Raw genomic sequence first — 14,678 nt, forward strand, 5'->3', positions numbered from 1 at the left:
GGAGCCCCACATCGGGCTCCTTGCTCAGCGGGGAACCTGCTTCTCCCTCTCCCTCTGCCTGCCACTCCCCCTGCTTGTGCTCTCTCTCTCTCTCTCTCTTTGTCAAATAAATAGATAAAATCTTTTTAAAAATATATAAATTCTGATGCAGAGAAATCTAAACCAAGAGTAAAATGCTATGTTGAGCTTTTTTTTTTTTTTTTTTTTTTTTAATTTACCTGCCTAAGAATTTACATGTTAAGAATATAATTAAGTATCTTGGGAACATTTTCTCAGAAAGAATTCTTTAGAATAAGTTTTGCCTTTGCTTCTGTGTTAATGATGGCTTTGATAAAATGACCCAAGGAAAAAAGACAATTTCCTTCAGGTGTTATCTGTCTCTGAAATATTCTTCACTGATTTCACATGCACTGATAATATGAACAAGGTAATTTATCTGACTCTGGTCGGGCAAGATTTGCAGTGAGAAATGCAAAATTCACACAGAGTTTGCCTCTAAGAAATCTCCGCTGTGTTTTTCAGTTTATATAAAAAGACTAAAGATGTTGCCTGAGGCATTGTTTTCTTTTCCTTAAAGCAAGCTGAAGCACCACAAATCAAGTTGTTTTTCACATTGTTAATTTAATATTTTCTCTTTCAATTTCTCAGAGAGCCGACATAGGGATTTCTGCTTTAACCATCACCCCAGATCGTGAGAATGTGGTGGACTTTACAACACGCTATATGGACTACTCAGTGGGAGTACTACTGCGAAGGGCTGAAAAGACAGTGGACATGTTTGCCTGTCTTGCACCATTTGATCTCTCTCTCTGGGCTTGCATCGCTGGCACTGTTCTTCTGGTGGGTCTTCTGGTCTACCTCCTGAATTGGCTTAATCCCCCACGATTACAAATGGGATCAATGACTTCTACTACTCTCTACAACTCCATGTGGTTTGTGTATGGATCCTTTGTACAACAAGGTAAGGAGAAAAAATACATTTTAGTCTGAAAAAGGAATATGTTTCAAATGCCATGAATCAGTTAAGAATGTTCTGTATCTGACATCAATAAGTGTTCTAAAGGGTCTTCACAGCAATGCTTAGAAAAGAACATTTCCTACTCTTTCCTAGAGGATCTCAAACACAGCAGGTTTCCCACAAAAATGGTTCATTACCTTTTGATGTAGGTTCAATTTCATCAACAAAGCCAAAAATGAATGTCAGAGGTAAGGTTCACAAGAAACTCAAGATCAGATTTCCCCTCCTCCCCCCCAATTTTTTTTTTTTCCTTTCTCTGACATTCTGAGAAATAGCCTTACTAGGATGAAACAACTTACAACCAGAGCAGACACTGTCTAATTATTTACATATATAAGACATGTTGGGACTGGTTCTTTGTTCAGAGACATTATTTAATGTATTAAAAATATTCAATGATGGTGAAAAAACTTTGATTCATTTAAGATTCTGATAAGAAATTTTGTCTTATCTTTCATCTTAATATTTAATTAATCTTTACCAATGATTTAACTTACAATGTCATGGTATTCTAAAGAATGTCTTTGTTTTGTTATTCAATATTTAATCTGCCCTACTCTTTAAAGTTGTCCAGTTATTTCTATGACTCCCACCATTTTGGAATAGAATAATACTTACTGAACTCCTTATTTGAGACTACTGCCATTATGCAGAATGAAATAATAAAATACTTAGGGGATCAATAGCTTCTTACAAACCTATCACATATAATAAGGAGGAGAAATATGTGTCATAATGGAGATACATGACACTTTTGCTTTAATATTTATAAATTTCAATAGCATCTTATTTTTTATTCACACTTGCTATTAGATCTTCCATTAAATTTGAGTAGTTGTTCTCAACTGCATACTCCTGTGTGAGACCACTGGCCCAGAGAGGGCCTAGGAGAGAGCCCTAAGAAAAGGAATGGGCTAGAGGAGCTTTCAGTGCTAACTGACAAAGAGTAATGAGAAAGACGCAAGTACCATGTATAGCATGCAGTGGTATACATACCAAATAAAGACAATATTTAAAGATGGCGGGTTTGGCCAAAGATGTTAAACATTTCAAAAAATCAAGTAAAATTAAGACTTGAAAGATACTTACTGGATTTAGCAATAAACTTGTTATTGGTAGTATTCCAGTGACTATAGCTGCATAACCAGATCCTCCAAAACCTACCAGTTCTGTGGGTCAGAAGTTTAGACAAGACATAGGGAGGATGGCTTGTCTTTACTCAGTGATGTCTGAGGACTCAACTAGACAACTCAAAGTCTGAAAATGAACTCGTCTGAAGGCTTGTGCATTTCACTTACATGTCTGGTGGCTGATGCTGGCTGAGGGCTGGTAGCTTCAGTTTTCTTTTATGGTCTCTCTTCATGGGATAGTTTGGCCTTTCTCACAGAATGGTAGTTAATTTCTCCATAAAGAGCATTCCAAAAAGAGAAAAAAGAGTCAATGAAACAGAAAAATGTTAGAGTCCAGGTTGGGGATCACAAACTTGTACGATGGCATGAGTTCTCCTTGTAGGGAACATCCTGGTTGTGCCTGTCTCATAACTTTGTTATAAAAATTAAAGTGGCTAAAAATTATGAAGTTCTTAGATAAAATAACTTATATAAGGGTCACATAATTGCTTACCACATAAATAAAAAATAAAAACAAATCATACTCAGCTGTGGATAGTCAGGCACATGGAAAAAGGATAAAAAGGCAAATGATTTTAGATTATTTGCAAGATAATGGTTAAAATGGTAGCTCCTAGGGTACATGAAGCAATAAAAAAAAAAAAAGTAGAAAGACCAATAATAAGAATGCAGTAAGAGTATGACTGGAAAGTAATAGAGTAGTAGTAGGAGAGAATAGAGTTCTTGATGAGACCAAAGAACAAAAGTGGACATATCAGTGTGAGGGAGTTTGAAGTTTGTATTTATGGATTCCTGAAGTTAAGAGTTGGTGAGGGACTTCAAAGCTGATCAAGGAACTGAGAGTCCAGAGGATTAGATGAACCATCTGCAATGACGGTCAACTCAGATTGGAGAGAAAGAAAATGAGCCATGTGCCAAAGTTGTCAGTAAATGAGGACAAATAGCTAGGAGATGTTAATAGCTATGAGCACAGGCTAAAAATAAAGGTTGGTATAGTTAGATGTAATTAACCTTTGTTTTCATCTCACTTCTTCCCAATCCACCCAATTTTCTGTACATGGTTTAATAACCACCAATATTCAGTTGACCCCCCAAATCTACATCACCCATTCTTTAATTTTAGTTTTGTATATCCAACTGCTCACTAGACCACTCTCTGGATATAGCAAAAGCACCATGAATTCCAACATGTCAAACATTGAATTTATTTTACACTTTAAAGCTTTGTAGCTTCTCATATTCTCTTCCAGCTGATGCATTGCTAGCCACTCAGATATACAGGTTAGAAACTCTGAAAACAGTTTGATTTCTTCTTCCTTCTATCCCTTCTATCCAACCACAGTTAGGTCCTGTGAATTTTACCTTCTAAATATTTCTAGAAGTGGAAATCTTGTCTCACCTAGACAGATTAAGCCCACACTCCTACCTAGATTAAGCCTACTTCATTTCTCATCTGAACTACAGGAATGTTGTTAACAGGTCTTTCTTTTTTCAATCTTGTCCCCTGCCAACATATGCTCCACATACTTGCATATATATCCAAGTTATTTCTATCAGGGAGAGCTAAACACATAATTCTCATTCTTTAAATATTTTCTTGGATCCTCAATGCTCACAGTTTAAAAGTCTGAGTTACTTGGAACATGAACAATATTCCACCATTGGGCTCCTGTCCAGGGCTCAATTCTCATCTCTTACCGTTCATGCCTCACATTTAATTGTTCAGTTACTCCAAATGGCTTTTGTCCCTGGAATACAAGACTGTGACATGACTCTCTGCCATTGCTTCTGCTCCTTTCAATTCCTAAGATGCCTTTATTACTAAACTGCTTAATCTCTATTCTTACTCTGCTTTCATATGGCAGGTTGCTATGCATCCTCTAATTCTTGTTTTGATCTCACTTCTTTTAGGAAATATTTGCTGGGATTAGGAACCATCTTCTAAGCTTCTGAAGATATATTTATCGTAACACTTATAAACTATTATGTAATTGCCTTTTCTTCATTTGTCTCCATCTGAGTCCTTTGAACATAAAATAGTGTCTTATGGTTATAGTCCCTTTACCTACAGTTCAGTGTCTTGTACATATTAAGTGTTTGATAAATGCAAAGTGATCAACTAAATGAATAAATACATGCTAAATAGTTAACTAAACAAAGCATGGAGTTAACTGCAATGTTGTGCTTATTAGATTATAATCTGTTCCCCAATGATCTAAATTCACGAAACCTAACAGGAAGTTACTCAGAATGTCTCTACTGGTGTATTTTATTAAGCAGCTAAGATGAGGAACTTATAAATAAGGTATCAGATTTGTTGAAGCTTTATTTTTGAGGATGTTGACATGCTTTCTGAACTCTGCCTCCAGGTAGCCAAATTAATTTTTGGAGCATATCTAAGAGAAAAAGAAAAGTAAAATTACCCATATGGTTAGCATGATTTTCTCGTGTGTAAACATGACACAGATATCAAAAGTTATAAATATGTTAAGCACTTTTCCATCCCAACTGGGCCTTTAAATGAATTGTACGGCCTGTAGGTTGATTGTACATTAATACAAATTCCTAGTGATGGATAATGCTGAATTGCATATGATTAACTACTTCATCTTTGAAATGCTGCCATTCTTCCACTTCCTAACAATGAAAAGGTGAATTTGTTAAAAGATACAGAAAGCATCTTTACATTTTGATCAAAAATAAATTAAGAAAAAGCTCCTAAGCCCTATGAAAAAAAGAATCAGTCAATGACAGTGTCCATGCACAGGCAATGGAGTTAAAATTAGTGATAATTTTCAATAAAAATACAGTCTTTTTAAGAAGTGCAGCTGTTATTCAGAATTACCGTCTTTATTGAGCCACTAGACCAGATTGAATAGGGATAAAAAGCATTTCATGTATTATCGGAAAATTTTCGGAAAAAAGAGTTTAGGGACAGCTAAAAGAAAAATGTTAAATATATGCCAGTTGTTTACTAATTCTGATTTCTTAAAAAGTCTGTAACTTCAAAGCATTCTGGAAAAATAGCTCAGGGAATCCAACTGTACAAAAGCAGTATGGTCCATTATAGAGATAAACTTAGTACATCTGTTTGGCTGGAACATTAAAGCTTGTGAATTAGATAGTTAAATGCATGAATGAGAGACCAATTTTATGCAAGTTTTGTTGTCGTTTTATATCCTCCTTTATTTCCATGTCTACATGCATCTCTCTGCAATCAACATACTTAAACAACTAGCATTTGATTTTTGAAGATCCTTTATGTTTAGTTTATGGGCAGTGATATTAAGAGCATCATCTTAATATCATCTGGGCCTGCGGGTGGGAGGCCTCTGACTTTTTCACACACATATTGTATACAATTTGTTTGCTGTTTACTTGCAAAGGGCAATTTCAGAATTTGCCTCAGATGCTTTTGTCTGGTTCTAGAAAGTACAAATATTTATAGTCATGTAAAATATTTATAGCTATTACATATGTTTATTTACCAGCAAGCATTTATTAAGTACCAACTATATGCCAGGAACAGGAAGAACAAAAAGAAAACAAAGAATAACTATATTAACTGGTTTAATTACCATTTCTTGGGTATGCTGTATATCATGCCCAACTTAGATGTTTTGAGTATGGTCATAAATAAGAAAGATACAGTTCTGGCAGTCATGCTTGGAACCATCTAAATGGGCCATAGCCAAATGGGACCAAAAAAACCACTTCCAATGAGGAGACAGAATTATTGGAAAGAATAAAGAAGGAAAATTCCTTTGCTAGCTTTCTTGAAGATCAAAAAGCTCCACAGATGCCAGTGATGAATAGAAAGGGGGCCTTTAGGAATTGTAGGAGATAACCTGAGGGCTGCTGCACAAGAATTAACAGGAGAGGCAACCCACAGTCTTTGAGATCCCAGGGCAATTTTTGGAAGAAAATAAAGAGCTCTTTCCACTGCCAGATGGATCGCAGTGTTACAGAGAATCACAACTTTCTCGTTTCCACAAAAAGAAGAATCAGACATTCTTCTCTATCGAATTAGGCAACTAAAGAGATTGCTGATGAGAAAGCATCTCTTGAAAACTTAGCATAGGAGAATAACTCAAAAAGACATCTATTTTAATAGTGTAGATATCAAATATATGAAATTTATCAATGTCCTAGTTGCAAAACCCCAAAGGATTCAAACCTTGTAATGCAGTAGCTAAAGCAATTCCTTTGTAATGTTATCTGATATTTCACATTCAATTTGAATATAACAAAAATGATATTGGCTAACTCTGCTGTTTACTGACCCTAACGAACACAGGGAAAATGAGAGTCATCCCCAGTGATAGGCTGACTGGATTATCCAGACAAATTTCTTTCTATGTTCTGTTCTTACAGATATTAACTCAAAAAAGCTCTCTGTAATTTTTATTTGGGTTCAAAAAAACATCTCTGTTGTTGCTAATTATGATTGGCAGCCCTTAATAAAGGGAGTGCCAAGCAGTCTGAGAACTGTCATATCCACTTGAGAATTTCCCCATGCTGATTTAAAACATGACAAGGTGCTCATTTTCTTTCGTTTTATCACCAGAATTAACCACTAAAGAAAAAAAAAAAAAAACTCAGTTGAACTTTCACGTTCTCAGATACTATTCTAAGTCTATCCTTATGGGTGTGGGGAATGAGTAATTTGTATGGTAGAAAACAAGTGCAGTGATGCTAAGATGGAAATCCATTGGTTTACATTTCCAATGAACTGTAATGAGCTCCTAAGCAATGATTCCGTGAATCATATGTATGTAATATGCCCCTGAATTTTGTTTATTTTAATACCAGCTCTTCATGATTTGAGCCAGAAAATCCTTTCTCATGCTAAACTGGGCTTTTGAAGAGTTGAAAGTAATCAAGGCATATGAGGCAAAAATCAGATTTCTGCTTATAAAATGCTTATCAAACAAGAACTGGTAAAAACAATTTTTTTTTAAGATTTTATTTATTTATTTGAGAGAGAGAGAATGAGAGACAGACAGCACGAGAGGGAAGAGGGCAGAGGGAGAAGCAGACTCCCCGCCGAGCAGGGAGCCCGATGCGGGACTCGATCCCGGGACTCCAGGATCATGACCTGAGCCGAAGGCAGTCGCTTAACCAACTGAGCCACCCAGGCGCCCGGTGAAAACATTTCCTTGACTACTTCGAACTTCTTAAGAATGTATACTATAATTAAAAGCATTATTTTATCATTTAACGGAACAAAGGAGTGGTTTCCCGAGAGTCATTAAAAAATAAAACAAAGCACTGAAAGGTGATTTTTAAGATATTCTGAGTTGGTTTTTCTTCTTCCCCAAGTGCTATAAGAAAAAAAATTGTTTTAAAAATCTAAATTTAAGTGATGAAAAAGGAGGTGTCGCAGGTCCTTTAAAATAGCATTGATATCATAGTAGTACTCAGTACTGACAGTACCATATTACAAAACCCCTCAGCTTAAGTAATAAGAATAGGGTCAGACATCACCAAAGATAAATTTATTCTAAGGCTGATTTAGGATTGATCAAAGTTAAACTATTGGGATCAAAAGACTTTAGGTGGTAATAGAGACCATCAGTTTAGAATATAAATTTGGAAATTCAATTTTTGTTTGACCTGAATCCATTTTTCCCCTTCACCTATGAATACGTATTTAGAAGTTTAATAATGATGGTTATATTTCAAAAAACATGGGAAACTGATCCGAGCTTTTAAAAACAGTATCAGTATGTTTTGAAAATTAAGTCTCTTAGCATTTAACCTAGCTCTAAGATGCATAATTATAAGCCAACTATAATCTCTGGTTTATAAAACTGATGAGTAATAAAGTCCTGGTGATACTTTTGTTAAATACCCTTGAATGTGGCATAACCTTTACTTTAATTTTTCACAATTTTAAGGCAGAGAAATTACAATGTGTAATATAAAGTATAAATTCACATCACATATCTCATCACATATAATAGCTGTCCCTTATTTGTAAGCTACATTTCTTGATGACAATCATTCGTTTTTATATTAAGATTTAACAAAATACCAATGTATGACCCATATTTCCGCACTGTGGACACATAAAATCGCTCTTTGATTTATGGCTGTGACTAAATTTATAGAGTCTCTTTATATTTGCAGCTCTGTCCCTTCGACTCTAAATTAGCAATCCATTTGGGACAGCTACACAGTTTGTCCTGTCTGCTTCACTTGTTTTCTAGCACTTAATGTTTATATCCATGTACTTTACTACTTTAACAGGTACTTATAGTATTTCTTCTGCCTTTACGATTTCAAATTCTTTATTCTCCAGAAAACGTCTGTTTAATTATTAAATAAGAATTATTTATCTAGTCACAAGGGTGAGGAGGACAGCATGGTGTCTGTCTTCATGGAGCTTTCAGTATACAAGAGAAACAAACTAGTAAACACATAGCTCCATCACAGAATCCTAATTATTTCTAATTTTCTAAATATTTCTAATTTCTAAATATTCCTAATTTCCTAATTATCATGTTGAGGAAAGCACAAGTCATGATGGGCTTGGAGTTTACAGACATGCTGCTATTTGGTGCAATATAATTAGGTCAAATGCATACAAAGTCATGACCTATCAAAATGAAGAACACAGACTGGGAACCAATTTTTTACCTAGTGACAGTGGACGAAATGAATTGTCCAATCAACTCACTTTATCTTTGCTTTCTGATCTATAAAGTACTAGATTATTTTAAAATTTTCTTTCAGCTCTGAGATTATAGGATTCTATCGTATCAATATCTAATTTAAGAACTATTTTCATATCTTTGTGTTTCCTTGAGATACAGCTCAGTTTTAAATCCTATATCTACCATTTACTAACTATATGACATTGAACAAGTTGCTTAACCTCTAGGTGCCTCAGTTCCCTGAGTAATAATTGCCTACTTCATCAGGTGTTTGAAAAATTAATCGCTCATAGATATAAAACACTTAAAACTGTGTGCATGACATAAAATAGACACTCAACATTATAATTACCTTAACATTTTTGCAGGCCACAGCAAGAGATAGAATCAACCACATTGTTTAATACACTCATAATTATCTCACAGAAAATAAGCATTATTTTAAAGAAGCATATTGTAATTAGGTATAAGGAAATATATTAAGAAAGCTAGTCTAGCTAATGAAAATGCTTATAGTAAAAGCCATATACTAACAAACTCATAATAACTTTGTCATTCAGCTAGATGTGAAAAACTAAAAGCATTTTTTCCCATGTAAGTACATCATCATCACATGTATTGTGATAAACTGTAGGATAACAGGGCCCAAGATATAACAAATAATAAACTCAAATTGAATGGAATTACAAGTTTTGATTCAGGATGCTTCCAGTTTATATATTAAGTCCTTAAAAAGATTGAGTAATTTTAGAAAGATTAATGTATAAGAACTGTGTAAATATGTGTTTTGTTTTTGGAAGTATGTCTTGAAATCTGTAACTAAAATAGCACGAAATTGAGCATGAACATCATAGAGAAGGCTAATTTTCCTAAAGTAATCAATGTTCACAAACTGCCATTGATGCAGTTTAGAACCGTTTGGATCCATTCCAGAATTGAAATGATGATGATGATAAAGATGATGATGATGATGATATTTCAGTTTTTGTTTATTACACTCACAATGACAGTATTGAAACTTGGAATATTTAATAGTTTTTACTGAAGCATAATTAACAGACATTACATTAGTTTCAAGTATACAACATAATGATATGATATTTGTATATATTGTGAAATGATCACTGCAATAAATCTAGTTAATATGTACACATAGTTATAGAATTTTTTATGATGAGAACTTTTAAGATCTACTCTCAGCAGCTTTCAAATATGTAACGCAGTATTGTTGACAATAGTCACCATGCTGTACATTATATCCCTGTGACTTATTTTATAACTGGAAGTTTGTCCCTTTTCCTTCCTTTCACCCATTTGGCCTGCATTGCCTCTGGCAACCACCAATCTGTCTTCGGTATCTGTGTGCTGTTTTTTTCATTTGTTTTGCTTTTTAGAGTCCACGTGTAAGTGAGACCATATGGTATTTGCCTTTCTCTGTCTGACTTATTTCAATTAGCATATGCCCTCAAGGTCTATCCAGGTTGTCACAATGGCAAGATTTCGTTTTCCTCCATGACTGAATAATATTCCATGATATGCACTGGAATATGATTCAGCCTTGGAAAAGAATGAAAAAATATATATGCATATATAACACGTATGACTATATATAACATATTTCTTCATTCATTCATCTTAATGGACACTCAGGTTGCTTTTGTCTCTTAGCTATTGTAAATAATGTTGCAAGGAACATGGGAGTACATATATCTTTCCAAGTTAGTGTTTTCATTTTCTTTGGATAAATACCCAGAAGTGGAATTGCTGGAGCATATGGTAGTTCTGTTTTTAATTTTCTGAAGAAGCTCCATACTGTTTTCCAGAGCATCTGCACTGATTTGCTTCCTCCCGACAGAGCTCAAGGGTTCCCTTTCTCCATATCCTTGCCAACACTTGTTATTTTTTGTCTTTTTGATAATAGCTATTCTAATAGGTGTGAGGCGATAGCTCATTGTGGTTTTATTTATTTTTTATTTTTTAAAGATTTTATGTATTTACTTGACAGAGAGAGACACAGCGAGAGAGGGAACACAAGCAGGGGGAGTGGGAGAGGCAGAAGCAGGCTTCCCACTGAGCAGGGAGCCCGATGTGGGGCTCCATCCCAGGACCCTGGGATCATGACCCAAGCCGAAGGCAGATGCTTAACGACTGAGCCACCCAGGCACCCCTCATTGTGGTTTTAATTTGCATCTCCCTGATGATTAATGATATTGAAGATCTTTCATGTGTCTTCTTTGGAAAAATGTCTATTCAGATCCTTTGCCCAATTTTTACTCAAATTGTTTTTTTGCTATTGAGTTGTATGAGTTTTTTACATATTTTGGATATTAGCCCCTTATCAGATATATGATTTGCAGCTATTTTCTCCCACTCAATACATTGCCTTTACATCTTGTTGGTGTTTTCCTTTGCTGTGCAGAAGCTTTTTAGTTCGATGTAGTCCCACTTGTTTATTTTTGTTTTGTTGCCTTTGTTTTTGGTGTCAAATCCAAAAAAATCATTGCCAAGAGCAGTGTCAAGAAGTTTACCCACCTATGTTTTCTTCCAGGAGTTTTATAGATTCAGGTCTTACATTCAAGTCTTTAGTCCATTTTGAGTTAATTTTTGTATATGGTATAAGGTAATGGTCCAGTTTCATTCTTTTGCAATGTCAATAACTATTTGATTGCTTAATATATTGATAAAACTGAAAGCAGCCTTGTCTCATAAATAAATAGAACCTATGTTAAATATCATGCTAAAATTTTAAATTCACTGATGGAATTCCTTTAAACTTAAGAGAATTGCTAAGCATTAGTTTCATTATTAACATATATGTAATGCTTGTTGATACTTTTGAAATATATTATTATGCATAGGAAAGTTATAAATAATATAGTTAAGTATATGTTCCCTTTAGTTTATATTCTTGCAGCACTGGAATATATAACACCCAGATATAAGGTAAATTTTAAGATGAAAACAATTTCTAAGTAACCAGTAAAATTTGTGACTTCCACATAAGAAAATCAAAGCACGTAATAGTATTGTGAGTTAAATTTGTGAGTTAAAGCAAAGAATATGCCATTCCAGTATTCACAAGGTTGAGTCTAAATTAAAACTGTCTTTGATATTATTTTATCAATATTAACAATCTAAAAATAAATTATATTATTAAAATTATTGAAAAGAAATAAAAGATCTTTGGATGCTTCTCCAAAAATTATTTTAATACAGTTTTTGCTGAGAGAAGTTACTAAGTTCCCAAAGCAATAATCATTTGTTGCCTGAAATAAAATTTTTTGAGAAGTCTGTACTTTAAGTAGGGGTAATCCTAATATTTTTGGCTTTTAAATTTTGAAATAGTATGATTTCACATAATTATCTGCAAAGTCATGAAAAATTGTTGACAGTCTTCTTTTCTGCTTTAGATCCTTTCTAATATCGTGATGGTCTCTCCTTTCCTTCTAAACGTAAAGTAATTTTGCTATATCAGCAGGACTGCCTGCAAGCACCACATTTCTGTACTATTGTTATACTATTCAAAGAGTTTAGGCCACTTAGTCCTCAGTCGTCTGCCTGACATCACCACCCAAGGAGTACTATAATCCTCTAGAAATGCATCGCCTGGAGTGTGGCACTGCTTAATAAATCACTTCATCTTGTTTATCTTTCTCTTGACATATATCTAGCAGCAGGAACCATTATCCTGTGACAATGTTAAGTTCTATTGACATTTTCTCTTAATTAGCTACACCACTGGCTACAAATTTAACATTGGGACTAAACTTCCTTTATTTAATGCTATCTTGAACAAAGGAAGTGTTAAGTTTGTCATGCATTCATTGTCTTAACAGATATCGAAACATCTTTGTTGTTTTTTCAGACCAATTTATTCTGCTGAGAAAATAAACAGAATGTGCATGTAAAATCATGTTGCACTATTTCTTAATTACACAACTGACCAATTAGACAGGTGCATTTTTCCATTAGTTATCTTAATGAAAATATGAGAGCTCTATTATATATGCCTGAATTCCTCTGTGATACCACTTCTTCAATCAATGGAATGACTTTATGTACATTTTTATAAATTCAAAGAAATATTTCTTTTGAGATTAAAACATGTTTTATGTACGTTAAAGCTAAATGTTTGGGGTTCAAATTATAAATCACTCATTTATTCAACATTATTGAATGTTTACAATGTGACAGGCCCTATCCAAGCTCCTGGAGGTAGCTTTCTGAGAAAAACAAAGATTCAGTCTTTTATGGAGCTTTTATTCTAGGGAAGGGAGACAGGTAAAAAAAAAAAACAATAGGCTAAATCAATCAATAAATAAATTACACAGTCATCAGAACTCAAATACTATAGAAAAATTATCTCAGAGGGAAAGGAATTTGAAGTACACGTGGAAGGGTTGCAATTTTCAATAGGTTCAATAGGTTCATTTAAGTAAGCCTCTAAGCATTTGAGATTGGAACAAGGACCTAAAGGATGGGAAGGAATGTGCTGTAGAGATATGGGGGGTTGGGGGGAGTCGGGTGTAGCGAATCACAAATACAATGACCTGCTCCAAGAGGCCAGAAGGACAGCTTAGTAGGAGGGGAGGTCAGAGAGGTCCATGAGCTCACATGAGATTAGGCTGTCTAGTTTTTGGCTTCTACTTTGTAGTAGTGAAGAGTCACTAGAGTGTTTTAAGCAGAGGAGTGGCAGGACTAAACATTTAGACAAATATAAATAATTGTTTTAGAAAGCATTAACCTTCAAACTATTCTCTATCTGTTGTGACTTCAAGTCCTCCAGCATACTTGGGGATTTAAGAACTGTTTCAAAAAATTGTAGATTTGGATCTGAGCCGTGATTATATTTTATAGGTGCATGAATGTTTGTTGAGGCAGCTATATGTTGCTTACAGCATAGATCCATGTAGTGAAACTTTCAAAAACCTTAACTCCAAGAGCCAGTCACACTCTTTTTTATTCTCCAGATCAATTACGGTTATTCCTTTCAGACAATATCTACATTAAATGAAAAGGCACATATTATTCCTAGCTCTCTTTGTGGTGACAGCTCCTGAAGAAAACCATTCTCTTGTAAGTGATCTCCCCCAGTGCTCTTGTTAAAAAAGGACCACAGGGAGGAGCAAGAGTAATGGCATTCTCAGTGTATTTCTTCCTTCTCAATCAACTTCCTATATCTTTCTGGAAACAATAAATGTTATTTTACATAAATTGTTTTAGCCCTTTATTTGGACTACATATCAATATTATATATAAATATCTATCTATAGATAGATAAATCAATATAGATATTTAATATATAGAGATAGCTGTAAATATCTATCTATATATATATCTCTACCCATATCTAGATATGGAGAGAGAAAGAATTTTTTCCCTATACCAAACCAAACTGCTAATAACATTTTGCATTCAGAGTAGGATTAAATAATTCTCCTGTTCCTAAATCATCAGTAGTAACCTTCTCTATAGATAATTCTTCCTGTAAACAATGTAATTGAAGATCTTTATTACTTTTATTTGCTTGAAATTTAAATATACTTCTCCTTTATCCAAAAAGACTTAAAATCTGCTAACATTCATTACACTTTCTCTCTCAGAAAAATAAATCAATAACATTTTACTCTCAGTTTTCCTTGTCAAGTCCAGTTCTTTGATTAAAAAGTTTCTTGATTTTTAAATTCAGTCATTTGCTCACAAAAGGCCATCTGTAATGTAAGATTAAATAGACACTAGCTGCAGCCACACTGGAAATCTGTAAACACAGCATTATCCCTCAGAAGACCTTCCTTTGAAAATGATGTGCAGTTCATCCATTGGGCCTATACTTAATCTCTAAGCCATAGGAAAAACAAGGTCAAATCTTAT

At 34.3% G+C, this 14,678-nt stretch overlaps 1 protein-coding gene across 1 annotated transcript in view; it reads left to right on the forward strand.

Moving 5' to 3' along the window:
- Positions 1 to 14,678, forward strand: part of GRID2 (glutamate ionotropic receptor delta type subunit 2) — a 1,408,631-nt gene that overhangs the window by 1,140,118 nt on the left and 253,835 nt on the right. The window contains exon 11 of the mRNA XM_064584815.1: positions 649 to 961. Within this exon, the coding sequence (XP_064440885.1) occupies positions 649 to 961 (313 nt within the window). The remainder of the gene's footprint in view (positions 1 to 648; positions 962 to 14,678) is intronic.

The sequence above is a fragment of the Mirounga angustirostris genome, unplaced genomic scaffold (assembly GCF_029215605.1).
Source record: "Mirounga angustirostris isolate CCGP_5_RB_7025 unplaced genomic scaffold, mMirAng1.0.hap1 SCAF_2, whole genome shotgun sequence".
Classification (NCBI taxonomy): Eukaryota; Metazoa; Chordata; class Mammalia; order Carnivora; family Phocidae; genus Mirounga; species Mirounga angustirostris.